At 39.2% G+C, this 21,019-nt stretch overlaps 1 protein-coding gene across 4 annotated transcripts in view; it reads left to right on the top strand.

The window, feature by feature from the left end:
• rsrc1 (arginine/serine-rich coiled-coil 1) overlaps nucleotides 1-19,208 on the top strand; it is a 397,305-nt gene extending 378,097 nt beyond the window's left edge. For 2 of the 4 annotated variants that reach the window (XM_072255458.1, XM_072255455.1), the window contains 3 exons: nucleotides 9,649-9,752; nucleotides 14,796-14,939; nucleotides 18,931-19,208. In XM_072255458.1, coding sequence (XP_072111559.1) covers nucleotides 9,649-9,752; nucleotides 14,796-14,939; nucleotides 18,931-19,029 — 347 coding nt within the window. In that variant the 3' untranslated portion in view covers nucleotides 19,030-19,208. The remainder of the gene's footprint in view (nucleotides 1-9,648; nucleotides 9,753-14,795; nucleotides 14,940-18,930) is intronic. The other 2 variants (XM_072255457.1, XM_072255456.1) reach the window with 1 other exon arrangement.
• Nucleotides 19,209-21,019: the final 1,811 nt, after the last annotated feature.

Below are 21,019 nucleotides of genomic sequence, written 5' to 3'. Positions count from 1 at the left end.
TTAAAAACTTTATGATTGGTCAGTTTATAATCACAGAAGTTCAAGCAAAAGTGAGTGACACTCATTTCTTCCAAGCAGCAGCCATCCTCTACCCTTCTGCTGTTGATAATTCTGGTTAAATTTGCACCTGCCAGAGATGTTTCACTTCTGAAGAAAACTCTACATCTTAAAGTTTGATGTACCACCAGAAATATCTTGGTTCGAGCACAAGGGCCATTACTAAAGCAAGACTGTAGTTTCAGGTCAGAATTACAACTGGGACTGGTAATGAGATACTCATCAAGAAGAGCAGATGAAAAAAAAATGCCTGACAAGGCCTCCTGGGGCAGCAAATCAATTATTATGTTGAAAATTCACCAATTTGTTGTCCCAGGAGGAAGCAGTGATCCAGATCTGCAAATTCTATATGCTTGGCTACACTTGCATGACTGTGTAGGAACAGGTGGTGAAGTTGCTCCCTGAAATCTCTCAATTGTGCACTTAGAAATGTGTACATTTGCTTTTATTACTTTTAAAATGCATACTTTCAAAAAACTGGATGACAAATATTGTAATGTTTCTAAATTTTGGTAGAATATCGCTCTGACTCTAATGATTTGGCAATAGTACTTGCACTTAGTTTTGATGGTGATAATTTTCAAGCTCTACAAAATAGGGTAATTCCTAGAGATGATCTTTGTTTTCCTGTGGAGACATTTCCACAACATTCTTTGAGCTGATTATTTATTAATCCGTGTGTAGATTTGAATATGACTCATTACAAGGAGAGAGGAGTTGTGTTTCAGTGTAAATTGTGCTGTTTAGTCAAGTAAGTTGTTAAATGAAAAGCTACTGAGAAGTAAGATAAAACAAGCAGACGGGATTAGGTGCTGAATTACGTGTTACTAGAGTAGAGAAATATTGCAGTGACTTCAGGCTGAGTGTTCCAAAATGTTGGGAATTATTATTTCATTCCGTTGCTGATGGAGCCTGCTACATGAACAACAGCTTGCTCTCCATGAGTACCGGCCTGCGTATCACATGGAGAGCTGGGTCTCAACACCCATTTTACCTTTTACTTGAAATATCAGAAAATAATCAAACATTTGCCTGTTTTAGAAATAATATGAATAATTGGTATGTCTGTTGTAGCTTTATTTTCTTAATTACCTCACATGGTGTGAGAATGGTTAAGTTGCTGAATGAGCATGTAGGAGCCTGGACTATTGGTCTAAATAGGCAAGTTTAAATCTCATGTATCAGGAATTTAAATTAAGTATTTAAGTTGATTAGCAATAAAAAGACCTACTGTCAGTAATTGAGACCATGAGGCTACTTGTTTCTCATTTAATGCGCCACCTAATTTACTAATATCTTCAGGAAAGAAAATTTCCAGTCATTACCAGTCTGCTATATTTGTGACTCTAGCCCCACCAATGTAGTTGACCTTTAATGGTATTATTAAACTCCACATCATGTGAACAGATATGAGGTAATTTTAATCATAGAATCATTGAACTATATGGCATGGAAAGGGACGTAATTATCTTAATTTATGCATGTAAATAACTAAACTACTGCTTCAAACAAGTGGAAAAGCAAAATAAAAATTCAAAGCAAAATGGTTGAGTGGAAATATGTCAATTTATTGTTGTCTTGCTAATTGGTAAAATTATCTCCCTAGGTCAATAGCAGGATGTTTGCTTTTTCAGTGTAATCCTTGTACTATATTTCTTGCCATCAAGATATAGATTCACCTTTGTTGTGTCTCATTCCATGATTCAGCAGTCAAAGAGCTCTTTAATATTTTGAAGAAAATATACTTGGGATTGTTGACTATAAATCACTCCACTTTACCTTAAAAAGTTTCTAGTTAACTTTCAAAAATTAACTAAAGTGCTGTGTGTAACCTTGACTGTAAAGTGTAATTTGACCAAACCTTCATTCCCATTCTCAAATCATGTTCAAAACAAGAGGAATGTCAGTCTTCTTACCTCTGATTTCTGCTTAATATACAAGAGACTATTTCTGAGGCCAACAGATTAGGTTTAGGATCAAGATCAGCAATGAAGTTGGTTTTGGTTGATCCCTATTGCCAATGTACATGAGGTAGGAATTTCTTTGCATTGTGAATATCCTTCTGCACCCTCACCAAAACACCAAAAGCTCCACATCCTTCCTGAATGTAGCAACCAGAAATGCTTATAGTACTCCAAATGTGGCCTAACTAAAATATTATATGTATAGCGCAATATGACTTCCCTACTTTTATGCTGCACACCCAACCAATGAAGGCAAGTGTGTCATGTCATCTTTACCACAGTTCATGAAACTGTATCTAAACTTCCAACAACTATTTTTACTTTATCTAACATAAAATGCTGGAGGAACTCAGCAGTTCAGGCACATCGATGGAAATGAATAAACAGTTGACATTTTGGGCTGAGACCCTTCATCAGGACTCAATATTTTCATTTTATGTTTATTTAACGTAGTAAAATATATGAGAAGTTTCACAGGTAATATCCGTATACTGAATTTGGCACCAAATCGAGAAGAAGTGGTTAGTGAGATAATGAAAAAGGTTAATTAAAAGGATAGGTTTCAAGAAAGTATGGGAAAGAGTTCCAGGACTTTCTTTTGAAGTTTGGGAAATAAAGTCACTGACATTGGGAGAAAGCGGAGTACTGAGATGTTTGACATTGCAAGAATACAAATCCCTTGGATAGTTGGAGGGGTGAAGGGAGGATTGATGCTGTGGAGAAATTCGAACATGTTCATTTTAAATTCAGAGTTAGAACTGCCAGTCTTGATCCATGAGAACAGGAGTGACTGATGTAGATGATCATATTTGGGATGTGTTCATGCTTGTGTAAGGTGGAAAATGAAATGCTGACTATGAAAACTTTGGAAAAGTCAACCATTGTGTTCACAATAACATGGGAGGGTTTCAGCAGCAGATGGACAGCCATAGAGATGGAAGTAGGCAGTCCAGAAGCTATTGAGAATACAAGATCAGAAGCTTAGTTGCAGGTCGCATTGAATGCCAGTTTTTAACAACAAAATTTTGTTGTACCTTAGAATGGGAGTATTTATTATAACCATTCACTGTGTCATTGCCTATCTTAGTGAATATAATCCAGATAATTCTGGCTTCGTTTTACTTTAAGAGCTGGGTGACTGGTCCCTTTTATGATGTAAAACTACCAATTATAAAATTTAAACTATACATAACCATCAGTTATAGATAACTCCTTTTAAATCTTGATTTTATTTTGCATTTTAATGAATTTTAGAATATTACAAACCTCAGATTCAAAGCATTTCAATGAGCAGAAAATAAAAGCAAACAGAAAGAAAGGATTTGGAATAAATCAGTAGTAGAAGGTTATTGGGCAGACAGAGAGATAAAAGATAGAAGAAGCCAGTAATTGCCTTTAAGATCAGACTACAAAGCATTACTGTAGATTTTACAAGGCCAGCCAGCTATAGAAGAGCTGTAATTTATGAGCTCAGCGTAAAAGAATAGCATAATTGCATTAAAAATTAATGCTAATGAGCACTAAAACGGTGAAGGTGGTTATTATGAAAGTTTGTATTCATCTTCTCTGGGCTGAATGATGGCTAGTGGCTTGATTAATGGCTTAATTTCTATCAATTAGCAGGCAAAAATCTCCTGTGAGGCAAGAGTAAATTGAGCATTGAATTACATATCTGGCCCTGTGTATTTGAAAAAAAGGAGCTGTCTATTATAGGCATATCTCTGACCTAGCCTGAGTGACAAAAATGGTATAGTCTGCAATGTCTGTGTTACCTCTTCTGACAGACTAGTTGTACGTGGTTATGGGGTGTTTGAAGATGGCTAGCAGATGGTAGTTAATGGCTGGTACCTTGTAAACACGTTGTGTTCTGGTTCATAGTAAATTAATCTATTCCGTGAAAAACTTTGTTATAATAACCATTCAAAATAAATGGCCTGAATAGACAGCAATGTTGTTGTCTACTTCAAGAAGAGCTTTGGAATAGATGACAATATTGTTGGCTATTCAGGCTATTTATTTTCCAATCCATTATGAGCATGATACAATTATTCAGTATTTGATATTCATTCAATTTAATATTTCCAGTTTAACTGTAATGACTTTATACTTAGAGTAAAACATGGGAAAGCTAATTTCTTTTGACATATATTACAGAAATGATAGTGAAGTGAAGCATTGTAATTTTTTAAACAATTTGATGCTTTCAAGTTTTAAGGAGATTTTCAGAATTAATTGGTAAATGATTAAAAAACTACCAACATAATAAAAATTGCGTTCCTATTTGAAGACCAATTGTATTATGGCTTTGGCTATCAAGGGATCCAGCAGCAAAACTGATCATAAAATTGTCTTAATTTATTCTTGCACTGTTTTGTAAAATGTTAGATATGTTTACATTTCACATGTTATTACATATAATCATCCTCGTCTTCTACCCTGATCAAAATATAATCTTTTTAAAACTTGTCCTTTGCAAAAAGGCATCCGAGATAATTATCAAAATTAAAGTTATTATGCATAATGTTAATTGAAGCTTAATTTCAGAAACATACTGTACACTCAACTTTATTAACAAAATCCATAATGTATGTTTACACAAGCTGACTGAGATATATTTACAAGTTTAAACAATTACAGCTGAAAATCATATTATTTTTTAGAAGATGTACCGAAATTACCAATTGAATGAAAAATAATATGCCAAAGTCTGGAGTAAATAAATTTCTTGTTTAGCAGGCTTCTTGTCCTTGCTTAACACCAAGTATCATTCCTTTCTCACAAAATCTCGTATTTATTTCCAAGCACTGGAAAAGACAGCAGAATGCATATAATAGCTCCCCAAAGTAACTGAACCTCTGCTTCTGTTTTCTTCTACATTTCAAAAGACTAGGTTCATTTGATCAATCCTTCAGCAATAGATTTTTTTTCTCTGTGAGAATGTTTTAATGTCGTAGCTTAAGGGACAATCCCTACTGTGAGTTCCAAATTTAATTTTTAAAAATTCTCAGCATTTGCTCAGATTTCTGAAAACCATGTTTAGTTTACTGGTGATATAAGAATTAATTATTTTTGGCAGTTGCAGTTATTCTTCAATTATCAAACTATTGTAAAATGCTTTTAGCAGCATGTTGACAAATGTTCGTGCCTTCAAAGTAACGCTGATTATCTAACTTATGGATGTACTAATAAACTTAAGACCACCTTGGTTAGATCACTGCTTCCATTTTTACTGTGTGTAGTGCAATTGTTGCTCAGTGCAAAGCCAAGTTTAAAGTTCCAATTGAACAAGTTCAAACAACTGGGAACTTAAACTGGTAGTTTAGACCAATGATTCTCAACCGGTTTTTGGCCACGGCACCCTTAGGAGCTTTTCTCAGGTTTCAGGGCCCCCCTTTCAAACAGGGATATATCAGGAACAGACAGACAGGAAATCATTTATTATTAAACACCAAGAAAACTTGAACATTCCGACATACTGGACAAAACTTTAAAGAAAGACTGTATGAAATTAAACATCTATCGGGCCTAATGCGATCCTTGAGCTTGGTGCTTTTCTGCAAGTTTCATGATATCGGGCACCAAATTAGACCATGACAGTCGGAGGTCACCTCTTGTTGCGATGTCAGTTCTGTTCCTGGATTTTGTCAAGGAGACTACCTTGCAAAATCCACTCTCAACCAAATATGTTGAGGGAAAGGCAAAAAAATATCATTGGGCTTTTTCCCACAGTGCTGTAAATTTATTCGGCAGATCATTCTTGATCCAAAAATCTTTTTGAAACTGACTGAACTGACGACGTACAGTTATATCACTCTGAAGATCAATCAAACTCTCCTGAATTTCTGCCTCAACTCTGGTTGTACTTCATATGGATTCAAAATCCAATCCAGGATACCGAGGTTCTGCCTCAACTCTGGTCGTACTTCATATGGATTCAAAATCCAATCCAGGATACCGAGGTTTAATAGGTCATTAAATCTCTCTTGCATATCCTTGTGTATCTGCTTGAGATGTTTCACATAAATGGTAAGGCCTCCTGCTTTCATTTGACAATGTAGTCATGCAGTTCAAACACATGGGCAAAGATGGGTTTTGCGGAGATGTGATGAAATCATGTGATAAGTATTCCACTGAATACTGCTGACACTTTTTTTTCGCCAAGGAACTCGTGGGTAGAATTATTTCTGAAAATACTAAGCACGTGAAATACAGATACATTACTGACAAAAAATGCTGTCACCCGGAGCCAGGGATTTTTTTTTCCAGTGACTTCATATGCAGTAATAAACACTTTTCACAACCTACCTTAACATATAATATATCCAAACACATATACTTTAAAGTTACTAGGCTAAAAAAAGGCCTCGCGAGACGCGCTGATCTTTGGAGAATGAAGTATGGTGATAATAAATGCGAGAACCCTTGATTGAATACGTTGACCCGGTGCAGTCTGATTCGCGACTGAGGCTGTGTGGGAGGAGCTTAAGCAATGAATTTACCAGGTGCGCTGAATTCAAACGGTGTGTTGGAAAGATATTATAAATAGGAGGAAAAATATTGACTCCAATGAAGGTTGCTGCTTGGGGATTTCATTGGTTCAGTTACCAGGGCCCCCATAAACCCTTGGGGCTCTGTTTCTCACAGTTTTCAGTCGGTGGCTCCCTTCGACTATGCCAGGGCCCCCAAGGGGACCATATGGCCCCCATTGAGAATGGCTGGTTTAGACTGATTGTATGTAAAATGCTCTTCTTTATAAGATTTAAATTTAAAACTTAGCTGACCAAGAAATGAAATTCTGTATACAGACTAGTTCCACCAATTGCTGTAAGTGGTTGAGCGGTAAAATTTTGGGAAGATCGTGAGGTGAGATTTAGTGGTATGCAGGGGTTACAAAGGGTCAAAGGGCAGCTAATATGAGAAATAGGAAGGGGAAAGATGGATGAGGGTTTTGAAAGCAAAGTTGAGGATTTTAAAATAAAACATTGCTTCACCAAGGGCAAACATGAGTATAATGGGTGAATGGTGCTGTACAAGTTACAACCTGGGCAGCAAAGTTTTCTGAAAACAAGTTAAGAGAATATATTCATTGCATTAGTTCAAGTCTGGAGCCAACAATGCAGATGAGATTTCACTTGCAAGTTAAGCAGAAAAGACAATATTATATTGGTGGAATTAGTCAATTTTTAAAATTGTTGTTGTAAGAAATATTTAAAATGGACTTCATTTAGGAAATACTAAGAATAGCAATGTGGCCATTTTAGCTTATTATCTGCTGACCTCTCCTGGTTAACATGTTGTATTACTATTTTTGAGGATTGATTTGTTCAGTATACCATCTGGTGGCGGTGTTTCCAAACTACATCTGTTCAAAAATGATCAGTTTCCCAAGATAATTTATCACTCTCCTTACAGTTTCATTACCTTTGTGTTCCTATTTCTTAGTCACTTTCAATATCTGTCTATCCCCTTCTTTCTTCTGTTGCTTTCTCCCTGAAATGTTTGCTCATCTCTCACACACCCTCAATGATGGGTGTGAGATAGATTTCAGTTTAATTTGTTGAAGCAACTTTTCCACAATCTTCATTCTGACCGCACATCCTGCTCTGTTGAACTATCCTTCTTAGAGCACACAGCTTCTGCTATAATTGCTTACACCACTTCAAATAAATCCAAGCTATATGAGCCATTTGTAGTTACTCATATTAATTATATGTTACCATCTCAGTGGTGTGGAAGAACCCAAGCAGTAGAGCTTACAATTGCATACACTGTAAAGTTGTAGATATCACTGGACAATAAAGATTTTGCTTCCTGAATACGTCTGGATATGTCTAATAGATTTTGGGCTGCTGATCATGAAACTCACCATGAAATTTCCCTGTCACGCAGTACTTTTTGACGTCACCTATTTTTGTTATTTCAATTCATAATTCAAGTCAACTGAAATGTTTCCACAATGTAAGCTGAAACCATGAAGTGCAACATGTCACTAACTATTCATCTTCTATATTACCATTTAGACTTCTTCCCTGCAAATCTTGCTGCTGTCAGTGACAAGCATGGTGTAAGGTTTCACCAGGACATTTTGGTTATGGAGAAACAGTATTAGGGCAATTGGAATCCATCAATGCTGTCTGATTCTTGTTGGACATTTAAGCAAGAAGTCTCACACACCGAGTACAAAGGAAAATCAACAACAAAACATTTTTAACTTAGTTGAATGATTGCAAAGCATCAGCACCATTCTGCAATTAAATGCATTACATTCAATAAAAGTTAATTTCTTGTTTCTCCAAATTCCTACTTGATACAAGTAGTCTGAAATTATATTTGTGTTCAGCTTCAAATGGTCTATCATCAACAAAAAAAATTGTGGAAGCAAAACTTTCGAAAAATTCACTTGAATTTATCTGTAGCTGAGAGAAACAGATTAGTACAACATATCTGTGAAAAGAGTATTCGCAGAATCAAAGAGATTCACATCATGAAGGGGGCAACTTGCCTCGCTGAGTTCACAGTGACTCAACTAGTGCCAACGCCATATAGCCCTGCAAATTTTGTTCTTTAAGATACTGATCCAGCTCTCTTCTAAACATTATAATTGAATGTCTGCAGCACATCACTTTTTCCAATAGTGCATTGAAGTACCACCCTTCTCCTTGTGTATAAAAGATTTCCCCATGTTAAGACTTCCAGATTCAAGGCAACTTTGCATCAGGATGTGACAGATACCACTGAATGTAACCTAGTTACCCTTCAGTTTTCCTTTAATCACAGTCTTCACTTGTCCCAGTTGTTGCAAGAACTAATACTTCAGTGGCTTCAGCACAGCTGGTGAAAGATTGATGAATTCATGTACAGTTGGCTGAATTTGGTTTTGTCGTATTACCTTGAACAACCCCAATTCTTGCAGGCTCAGTGTTCGCTGCACTATCTTGCAAGAGCAACAGAAGACCAGGCTGCCCAAGTGACAGGTAGAATGATTGGGATTGACAGAGGTGGGATTATAAATATAATCCTGAGAGAAGAAAGGGTAGTGCATGCAAACGATGGAATGTGTGTAAAAGTTCATGTGTCCATGTCTGAGAATGTGGAGAAACTTATGTATGTTAAATAAGTGAATCTATTGATAAAGGTTTATGCATGTTCATGGTCTTCTGCTGTAAGTACATACACTTGTTGATGATAGACTGCTTGAAGCTTAACACAAATATAAGTTAAGACTACTTGTATGGTATAGGAATTTGGAGAACAAGAAATTAACTTTTATTGAATATAATGCATTTAATTGCAGAATGGTGCTGACACTTTGCAATAGTTCAACTAAGGTAAAAGTGTTTTGTTGAAGTGGATGTACTTAGAGCAGCAGAAGACCATGAACATGTAGAAGACACTCGGTGATCACTTTATTAGGTTCAGAAGGTACATAATAAAGTGGCCACCGAGTGTATATTAATAACCTAGAATATGGTACAGAATAATATAGAAGTAAGTGGAGGAACTCGCTGCAGTAAGGGTATTGGGACTCAGTGTACCAAGTAGACACTAGCTGCCGGGGTAATTACATAACAGTATTTGGAAACATTATTTATTTAAACTAAAGTCTTTTTAATTTATATTTTTGCAGAAACTACAATTGAAGAACAGGTGAAACGAGTCAAAAGTATTGAAGCTATTGAAAGTGATTTTTTTGTCCAACAAACTTTCAGATCAAATAGAGATGTGAAAAAAGTAAGTATTTGTTAAGGAGGATCAATTGTAATAAATGTCACTCAGCAAGCAATCAGCACAGTCCAGAAGGTTAAAATACAGTGTGCAAATGTCTTTTTTTATATATATAAAAAAGATTTTTGCCTGATTTTTGCATAGTACTGTAGCAATTTTACTATTACACTGTACTGCCACAAAAAATAACAGGTTTCATAATGTGAGTGATGCTAAATCTGATTCTGATGTGGGCCTCTTTTGTGGACAGAAAGTGGGAAGGAGGCAGGAAGAGGAGAATCATGGTTGAGAAAAGGGGAAGGGAGAGGGGTGGGAGTGGAATGCACCAGAGAGACATGCTGTAAGTATCGATAAGCCAATTGTTTGGAATCAAATGATCCTGCCTAGTGTCCCAGGACTAGTTGTGCCTGCATCTGCACCCCCCACCCCCCACCCCCCCACCCTGCTACCTGTCCCACATCCCTTGCAGTGCTCCACCTTTGCCATTCCCAACATCTTTTGCTCCCACCAGATTTATATGCCTAAGACTTTTATACAGTACTATATCTACAGAAATATAATTAGAGATATCGTAAGTAAATATATGTAACTGGAAGAAGGTCAGTTTCAGTGAGTTGAAAATACTGTACATCTGGCCGAATGTAAATTAGATTCAAAGACTGAAAGGCAAATGTGTAATTGAACGCAAACAACAGGAATTCTGCAGATGCTGGAAATTCAAGCAACACACATAAAAGTTGCTGGTGAACGCAGCAGGCCAGGCAGCATCTCTAGGAAGCGGTGCAGTCGACGTTTCAGGCCGAGACCCTTCGTCAGGACTAACTGAAGGAAGAGTGAGTAAGAGATTTGAAAGTTGGAGGGGTAGGGGGAGATCCAAAATGATAGGAGAAGACAGGAGGGGGAGGGATGGAGCCAAGAGCTGAACAGGTGATAGGCAAAAGGGATACGAGAGGATCATGGGACAGGAGGTCCGGGAAGAAAGACAAGGGGGGGGGGACCCAGAGGATGGGCAAGGGGTATATTCAGAGGGACAGAGGGAGAAAAAGGAGAGTGAGAGAAAGAATGTGTGTATAAAAATAAGTAACAGATGGGGTACGAGGGGGAGGTGGGGCATTAGCGGGAGTTAGAGAAGTCGATGTTCATGCCATCAGGTTGGAGGCTACCCAGACGGCATATAAGGTGTTGTTCCTCCAACCAACCTGAGTGTGGCTTCATCTTTACAGTAGAGGAGGCTGTGGATAGACATGTCAGAATGGGAATGGGATGTGGAATTGAAATTTGTGGCCGCTGGGAGATTCTGCTTTCTCTGGCGGACAGAGCGTAGGTGTTCAGCAAAGCGGTCTCCCAGTATGCGTCGGGTCTCGCCAATATATAAAAGGCCACATCGGGAGCACCGGACGCAGTATATCACCCCAGCCGACTCACAGGTGAAGTGTTGCCTCACCTGGAAGGACTGTTTGGGGCCCTGAATGGTGGTAAGGGAGGAAGTGTAAGGGCATGTGTAGCACTTGTTCCGCTTACACAGATAAGTGCCAGGAGGGAGATCAGTGGGGAGGGATGGGGGGGACGAATGGACAAGGGAGTTGTGTAGGGAGCGATCCCTGTGGAATGCAGAGAGAGGCGGGGAGGGAAAGATGTGCTTAGTGGTGGGATCCCGTTGGAGGTGGAACAACACCTTATATTCCGTCTGGGTAGCCTCCAACCTGATGGCATGAACATCGACTTCTCTAACTTCCGCTAATGCCCCACCTCCCCCTCGTACCCCATCTGTTACTTATTTTTATACACACATTCTTTCTCTCACTCTCCTTTTTCTCCCTCTGTCCCTTTGAATATACCCCTTGCCCATCCTCTGGGTCCCCTTCCTCCCTTGTCTTTCTTCCCGGACCTCCTGTCCCATGATCCTCTCGTATCCCTTTTGCCTATCACCTGTCCAGCTCTTGGCTCCATCCCTCCCCCTCCTGTCTTCTCCTATCATTTTGGATCTCCCCCTCCCCCTCCAATTTTCAAGTCTCTTACTCACTCTTCCTTCAGTTAGTCCTGATGAAGGGTCTCGGCCTGAAACGTCGACTGCACCTCTTCCTAGAGATGCTGCCTGGCCTGCTGCGTTCACCAGCAACTTTTATGTGTGTTGGTTGTGTAATTGAACAATGTGTTGCCTTTAAAGAGAAGTGTGTTTGGGTCTTTGCTAGAATTACAGGTTGAACACCTCTTATCCTAAATGCTTAAGGCTGGAAGTGTTTCAGATTTCGGATATTTCAGATTTTGGAATATTTGCATCTATATAATGAGATAACTTTGGGATGGGAGCCAAGTCTAAGCAGAAAATCCATTTCCATTACATATATAGCTTATACATATTCCCTGAATTTACTTTAATATAATATTTTTAATAATTTTGTGCATTAAACATTGAACCATTAGAAAGGTAAGCTCTCAATACCTTGGCACCCAGCTGGACAGTCAGTGGCTGTTTAGCATCACCATCATTCTCAACTTTGAATTTACGTGCTACTGGTAAGCAGTCTTTATCTTACACTTGTTGACCACACATATGTACTAATGCAACCGTTCAGTGTGTTAGATTTTTATCAGCACTGATCTTGGCAAACATATCAATGAATTTCTGTACTGCTTCATGATCAGCAGATGCTTTATCACCACAAATCTTTAAAAATGTAATGCCTTCCCTCTTCCTAAAATTCTGCAAACAACCTGGTGAATATTTGTAACTACCTTCAATTTTGAGTTTTCATTGTTTCATGATCAGCAATACCGTTAAGGCGCAGATGTTCACTCTGACACCAAATCCATTCTTTCAGTACACAATCAAGATCTTAATTTTTCACTTTATGTCCTGCTTTTTTATTTTTCATTAACTTCTGTTCACTACTTTCAGGATAGAACTTTAATAGCTTGTCCTTCTGTTTCTTCAGATTGTAGAAACACCAACATCTCTGTCAAATGCTTCACATCTTCATCGCTGTTAAATTTTTCCAACAACTTGACTTTCTGTGTTATAGATAAACATAAATGCTTCATCTTTTTCTTTTCACTATTACTCATAGAGATAACTGCAGGCCTTTTTGACATTTTCAACAATATCTTCAGAGAATAAGTACAAAATACATGGTAATCACTGCGAGTAATGCACAAAGGCCTGGTTATGATGACTGCTGAAAACAAACTGGCACCAACATGACCTCACTCAGGGCATGTAAGGTCATTTCTCAGAACTGTCTCTGGTGCACAGAGACCTACGCATCAACTGGGCATTTTTCCATTTGTGACATCATGTCAGTGCTCAAAAAGATTTCAGATTTTGGAATTTTGGATAAGGGGTACTCAACCTGTATTTTCAGCAAGGTAAAAGGTAAAGCAAAGAAAAACAGCCTGTGTGTCCAAAGAGGTGGAGAGTAAGATGAGTCAGTAAAAGAGAATGCATGACTGATTACAGGAAAGAGAATGTGTAGAACAATCAGAGGAAACATTAAAAAAGAAATTGGGACAAAGAAGTGAGGGTGTCATAAAAGTGACAGAAACTTGTCTGCAAGTTCTGAATGGGTAACACAATAAGAGATATGGCTGATTAAGGACTATAATAATATTCATAACAGTGGAAATAGCTGGATTGCTAAAAGGGCACTTTAACCTCCCCTTATTATGACCAGTATTGACCAATCTCTGCCAGTACCCACGCAATTTCTGCAATACTTTCCCAAAAGCAGGCCCTGGGAATTTATACATCTTTATGTACTTTAAGACCATCATCACTTCCTCCTGTGTCATGTGGATATGTTGCAAAACGTCACTCTTCTGTTCCCTGAATTCCCTAGTTCCCATAACATTTCCATATCCATTTAAGGTTTCTCCCATTGATCCTTCAGGGGTCCTACTGGCTCCGCAGTTACACTTTTTGCTCTTAATATAGTATCACTTGGGAATCTCTTTTACCTTAACTTCCAAAGTGACTTATGACCCCTTTTTGCCCTCCTAATTCTTTCTTTAATATCTCCCACATCCCCTATATATTTGTTCCTCTAAATCTCACTCACTATTCAGGGGCACCTTTTGTACGATACAAACCCAGATAATCTCACTGGATGATTCCGAGGGAACATCACATTCTGCCATGTACTGCCATAATGTTATGTCTAATCAAAACCACACCAACTTACCTTTCTCCCACCTGTAGTATCTAGGACCTAGAACACTGAGTTGCCAGTCCTGCCCAACCTTCCAATCATGCTTGTGTAACAGCTTTAGTGTCCCAGTCCTCAATGCTCTGAGTTCATCTGCCTTATCCTTCAAGCTTCTGACATTAAAATAAATACAGGTAAGCCAATCAGACTTTCCTTCCTCCCTCACCTATTCCTGCCTATCCTTCCTACTGAACTGGCTCGCTTTGTATTCTATATTTGCCTCAATTTTCTCATCTGCCACACTACTGCTGTGAGACTTGCCCCCTACTCCTCGTTCGATTAGTTCTCAACTTCTTGCCAGCAAATTAGTCACCCTTCAGTTCAGGTGCAACCCATCCTTCAAGCACAAATCCTCTCTGCACCAAAGAGATAATCCAAGGGCCTGAACCCCTCCCTGCTGCATCAGCTCCTCAACCAAGCATTTATCTACCCTCACTAGTACATGGCACCATCACTAATCCAGAGATCACACCCCCATTGAAAGTGGTATACTTATTTGATTGGAGAACAGCCACTGAGGAATTCTGCACTGCCTGCTTGCCTGCACTTCCCTGGTAGTCACCTACCGTATCTATCAGACTGAACCTTTGTGGTGACCACTTCCCTAAAACCCCTGCCTATAACACCCTTTGACTGGAAATGTTAACTCTGTTACTTTTTACATAGAGACTGCCTGACCTGCTAAGTGTTTCCAGCATTTTGTATTTTTAAGTCAGATTATCAGTATCTGCATTTAGTTACTGAACCACTTTACAACATTTCCCGTGATAGAATCTGATGAGAGAAGATTTGATTTTTGTTGAGATTTTAAGGAATGTTTATGGTTTAATTTTTATCTGTGCTTTAGACACAAGAACCTACAGAAGCTAAGCATGAAATTGCTGTGCTTAGCAACCGAGCAACAGACCTTAACATTGAAATTAAACAAGAGGTTGATTATGTTCCTTCTGCCATTAAGTACCAAGATGATGACTCGGTGGCTCATCCTAGTGTAAGTACGCTATTGTCTACCTAAATTCAAAATTTGTGAACTACTAATGATACTGAAACAAGAAAACATATCATCAACTAATTGCAAGTACTGTAAACTGAACCAACAGCGGTTGTATGTATTGCTCCCTCTTCTATGACTAAAATTTTAGCTGCAGTAAATTTTCAACTCCAAATTATTTGAGATTAAAATTCTACTGAGTATATTTTAATGCATAAGTTAAATGTCAAATTTTTAAAATGTAACAATATCTTAACTGTTGATAACAAATTACTTAATGAAATTAAGTTAACCAAGTGGCGTTTTTAATGGTGTGGATAACACAAGTGTAGTGTGCTAACCACAGCACTGAAAAATGCTCCTTCATTAAATTTTACAACCATGAGCACATGGTTTGTGACTTTCGGTTACAACTTGACGTCAGCAAGACCAAAGAGCGGATTGTGGATGTCAAGAAGGATAAGACGAGGCAACACAAAGCAATCCTTCTAGAGGGATCAGAAGTGAACACGGTGAGCAGTTTCTAGTTCCTGTGTGTCAATATCTCTGAAGACGTAACCTGGACGCAACATATTGACACAGCTATAAAGAAGGCAAGACAGCCGCTATATTTTATTAGAAGTTTGAGGAGATTTGGTTTGTCAACTAAAACACTTATATCATGGAGAGCATTCTAACTGTCTGCGTCATGTGAATCTGATTCTGATTTTAACTTGCACAGCAGCAACTTGCCAAGGTGTCTTAGAGATCACATGCCAAACACAAGTACTTTGATGAACATGAGCAGTAAGCATATCAGAACATCAACAACAGATTTTCCTCCATCTCTCACATCATGTCGAAGAAGTATATCATGATTCCATCTCCGGGTAAACATCTTGGAAGTACCTACCTATAGCATTTCATTAAATGAAATTTGTTTCATTGCCATTGCATTACAGATGAACAAGAAATGCTGATCTTGCCAGTAATGAATGAGCAAATGAACTTAAAGCAACTAATTTGGCATGGATTAGATTACCAAATGATGCATCATGTCATAACATTACTTGAGCATTTAGCTTCCAACAGATAAAATAAGTAAATCCTAAAATTACTAGAAACCCTTCCGTTTTTAGACTGCATTTTAACATACCTTTAACAGATAAGAAAGAGAAATGGGTCTACTATACATAACATGGAAGTTCTGAAGATGGGGAAAGATGTTTTTGATAGTTTTAACTTTTAGCAAGGGTAAAAACCTGGCAGTGGTGGATGGAAGGCCATGTACAGTGCCTTGTAAAATTATTCAGCCCCCAACCTTTTGTTCACATAAATGAGTATTACAACCAGGAATTTTGATCAATTTAACTGAGAATTTTTATTTGGGAATCACATGCTCCTTTTTCATAGCAGAGCCCAAAAAAAGCAGGGAAAATTGTAAAACATGAAAAATTCAAAAACTGAAATGTCCGCAATTCAAAAGTATTCATCCTCTTTGCTCAATACTTAGAAGAAACACGTCTCACAGCTATAACAGCCAGCAGTGTTTTGAGTAAATCTAATAGCTTTACACACCGTGATGTAATAAGGTTTGCTCATTCCTCCTTATAAAATTGCTCAAACTGTGCTAGGTTAGTGGAGGAGCAGCAGTGGACTGCAATCTTGAGGTCTTGCCAGAGAAGTTCGATCAATAAGGTCAGGGCTCTGACTGAGCCACTCAAAGACGTTAATTTTCTTTATCTAAAGCTGCTCCATGGTTGCTCTTGCAGCACATATTGGGTCATTGTCCTGCTAAAAGACAAACTTCCTCCCCAGTTAAAGCTTTCTGGCAGAGGCGAGCAGGATTTTACCCAGAATCTCTCTGTATTTAGCAGCATTCATCTTTCCATCAATCCTGACCAGATTTCCAGATCCTGCTGCTGAAAAGCATCTGCATAGCATGATGCTACCTCCACCATACTTTGCAGTAGGGATGGTGTTACCTGGCTGATGCACAAAATTAAATTTATGCTGCCTAATACTGAGGCCACAAAGTGCCACTTTTGTCTCATCTGACCACAAGATCTTCTTCCGTATCTTTACAGTGTCTTCTAACAGACGCTTTGCAAAGTCTTTATGGGCAAGAATACGCTTTCTGTTTAGCTGGGGCTCCTTCCTTGTCACTCTTAAATACCCTTTTTTGTCAAAGGCCTTGGAGATTGTGAAGCCATCAACTTCATCTCCAGTTGCAGCCCCTGACTTCTGCAGCCCATTCAGAGTGACTGTTCGCATCACAGCTGCCTCTCTTACAGCTGCCATCCTTCTCCCGTGACTAAGTTTAGAAGCGTGGCCTTACCAAGGCAGTGTGGCTGTGGTTTCATATTTTTTCCACTTTTTCTTGATGGACTGGACTCAGCTCCAAGGTACGTTCAGTGTCTTTGAGATGGTCTTGTACCCTTCCCCAGATTTGTGTCTCCCTATTATTGTTTCCAATACTTGTCTTCAATGCTCTGTTGTTTTCATTTTGATCTTATTTGTTGAAAATCTGCCATATTGTTGGATCGTACAGAGAGAGGGATATTTATTCTTTCGAATTCACTGAAAACAGCAAATTGGGTGAGTTGGTAAGGTAATATATTGTGGCTGATGACAAAGGGGATGAATACCTTTACAGCCTCACTATCTTGGTTTATAATTCTTAGTAAATTGTTGACTGATTTTGGAAGTTTTCTTTTGATATGACATGATATGCAATGTTTTGTAAATTAGCTCAAAAAATCCTACCTCAATATACTTTAGATTCAGAAAATGAGACAGTACAATGTGGAAATAGTTGTGGGGGCTGGATACTTTTTCAAGGCACTGCATACTCTGTCCAATTTGCATTTGCCATTGGTTTGTTGTCTTTGCCAAAGCCGGAAATTATCTTCCTTGTTTTCATTTTGGGTGAGAGTTAAGTGCTCTCAGTTCTATCTCCTAGTAATTCTCTAAAGTTTGAATTTAGATTTCTTGGCATTTAACAATTTTCTCTTAAACTGCAAAAACTGCTGCTATAGTAAAACATATCACAAATACAGTGCCTTGTTAGAAATAAAACACCTCCACCACTTTTTTAATACTACTATAAATGCACTCAAGAAATTTCAATAATCTTTCCCATCTAATAATGTTATTGAATTGGGAACAAATGAGGAGATCCGAGGTAGCAAGAATTAGTAGCAAGGTAAAATCAGCATTTGGTGCATAATGGTAGTCTCATATACCACACAAGTTACCCACACACCTATCCTTCTGGTGTGATTCCATTGATGTTAACTGTTCTCTCTTTGGTACATCCAAATGAGATGTCAGCCTAGAGTGGCTAAAGTTAACTTTATTAGCTCCTCAATAAAAATATGTCGAGGCACGACAGAATTGTTATCAAATAAAATATCATATCACCACCTGAAGAGATATTAGGGTAAAGGTTTATGCAAAGATGTACTGAAACAATAAAAAAGGGCAACGTTGTCCTTAACTGGTTGAGGCCTTTAATTCCTGTTTTACTTATTTGTTTTACACACTTTCCTCTAACTAGGACTGCTTCCTTCAAACTGAAAAGTTTCTAATCTGACAGACACCCCAATCCAGCACTGTTTTGAAGTTAACTGATTATCCCTGAAGTGAATGTCAGTGGTTGTTCCCAGGAAAGTGTATTCAATGATCCTCCATAATGCTGGAAAAGGAATGATGGATGTGAAATAAAGAAACAAATTTCAATATTACTGCACTGACTTTCATGTTCCACAACAGAAAGATTGCCAGTATGTCTCCTCTGAGTTCATGATGTTGTATCAGTCTGTCACCCTCTGCAACTCTTGTGAAAGAAAAAGCAAATGTCTTGTAAAGACATTTTCAAAAAGAAATTTTGCGTGAACTAAAACTGGACTTGGATGCATTACATTTAGAAAAAGTTTAGTTGTAAAATAGTTGTAAATTATGTCAATTCTTAGAACTAATTCTTTCATTTGGTTCTATTCCACTCTTGCAGTTGTTCATAGACAAGAAAGAAGCAGAAGAAAAATGGTTTAAGAGATTAATCACTCTGCGACAGGAGAAATTGATGGGAAGCCCAGTGTCAGGATTGTGAACACTTTAATGTTCTTCAAATGATTGATTCAGCAGCCATTAAGTTTGTTGTACAAGCTTAAGTGATTAACCTTGCATAAGTAATCTATGGATTTCTACTGAGAAGTTTTCTGTTTTGTATTGTCATCCTGCAATGTTTTTCTTAAATAAAGCAATCTGTATATACAGAACATTTTCATCTTTAAACATTATAAATATGCAATTATTCGTAGTGGATAATATTGCTATAGTATAAAACCATTCAGAAAATTACTGCGTGCAGAACTACTATACAAAGTTATGACATTGCAACAAGTCTTGTTGTATATTTTCTATCCCTTTAAAGATTTTGGAAACGTTGACTTGAACCCTTGATAATCTGATGCAGAATTTATTCTTAATTTTATTCATGTGATATCAACATCATGAGCGTTGATGCAACAGGAAGCTGTTCATGAAACTCTGCGTTTGTGTCTTCAAGCTTTTGTACCTCCTCCTTTATGGTAGCAATGAGAAGAGAGGCATGTCCTGGGTGATGGGGGTTCTTAATGACAGATGCCACCATTTTGAGGCATTGCCTTTAGATGATGTCCTTGATGCTGGGGAGGCTATTGCCCGTGATGGTGCTGGCTGAGTTTGCAACTTTCTGCAACTTTTTCTGATCCTGTGCACAGACATCCCACCTCTCCCGGAAGTTCCCGGAGTCTCCCGCATATCGATAGTGGCTCCCTGACGCCCGGAAATTATATACAATATCCCGGAAATAGATTTTTTTGAGAGGGAGAGCGAGCATCCTGACTGGTCTCTGTTCATGCTAAGAGTGGTCCCCAACAATATGATTTGGCGATATGAGTCAGCTGTACCTTTCCTCATTCCCTGTCACGCACTGTTAAAATTTAACGCATGCGAGGTCATCAGTGACGCAAGATGTGCAAAGGAATGGGTCCGTGACCCACTTGTGAATATCCCCAGTGAATCATCCATGTCAGCGCGGGAAAAAGATCAACTCCTCGAGCTTGCAAATGACGGTGGGCTGAAAAGTACGTTTGACATAACTCCTCTGCCTGTCATAGTCCAGCCCATGAAGTCCGTATTCCGATTCACGGTCCGGTCCATCGACCCTTGCTCCAGGTTTTCCTGTCTACCCTGTTTCTGTTCTTGTTGAGCTCTAATTGAGCCAGCTGATGCTCGTTGGGGCTGGCTGCACAAATACCTTCAGAGACCAGGGTGCGGCTGCTGGATTGTTCTTGTCCTTACTCCTTGTATCCCTTCCTCTGCCTCCTGTTTCCTCGCCTGAAGCCCTGCCTTGTCTTGCCAGTAACTCTTGCCTCGCCTGAAGTTCTCGTCTCGCCTTGCTTTGCCAGAAGCTTTGCTTTGTCTTGCCGGTAACTCTCGCCTCACCTAAAGTTTTTGTCTCGCCTTGCATTGCCTGAAGCCTTGCCTTGTCTTGCTGGTAACTGTCGCCTCGTCTCACCTGCAGTCTTGTCCTGGAGCCACCCTGTACCTAGCTCCCTTCCTGTCCCTTGCCTCCGCCCAGGTAAGCCAGGCCATCTTGCCGTTACCTGCAGTTCGTTCTGTCCCTTCCTGTCCCTTGCCTCCGTCGGGTAAGCCAGGCTGTCTTGCCGTTACCTGTGGTTGGTCTGTCCCTTCCTGTCCCATGCCTCTGTCGGGTGGTGATCAGTGCCCTGCCCAGGAGGAGCCTGCCTAGCCTCAAGCCTGAAGACTCCACCCTCCTGCCTAGCCTCAAGCCTGAAGACTCCAGCCTCCTGTCTCCTGCCAAGCCTCACCTCAAGTCTCTAGCCTCAAGCCTGAAGACCCCAGCCTCCTGCCTCCTGCCAAACCTCGTCTCTAGCCTCAAGCCTGCAGACTCCAGCCTCCTGCCTCCTACCAAGCCTCACCTCTAGCCTCAAGCCTGAAGACTCCAGTCTCCTGCCTCCTGCCAAGCCTCGTCTCTAGCCTCAAGCCTGAAGACTCCAGCCTCCTGCCTCCTGCCAAGCCTCACCTCTAGCCTC

This window comes from Mobula birostris, chromosome 4 (assembly GCF_030028105.1).
Source record: "Mobula birostris isolate sMobBir1 chromosome 4, sMobBir1.hap1, whole genome shotgun sequence".
Classification (NCBI taxonomy): Eukaryota; Metazoa; Chordata; class Chondrichthyes; order Myliobatiformes; family Myliobatidae; genus Mobula; species Mobula birostris.
The sequence above is the reverse complement of the archived record's forward strand: the minus strand, read 5'-3'. Positions and strand labels throughout refer to the sequence as shown.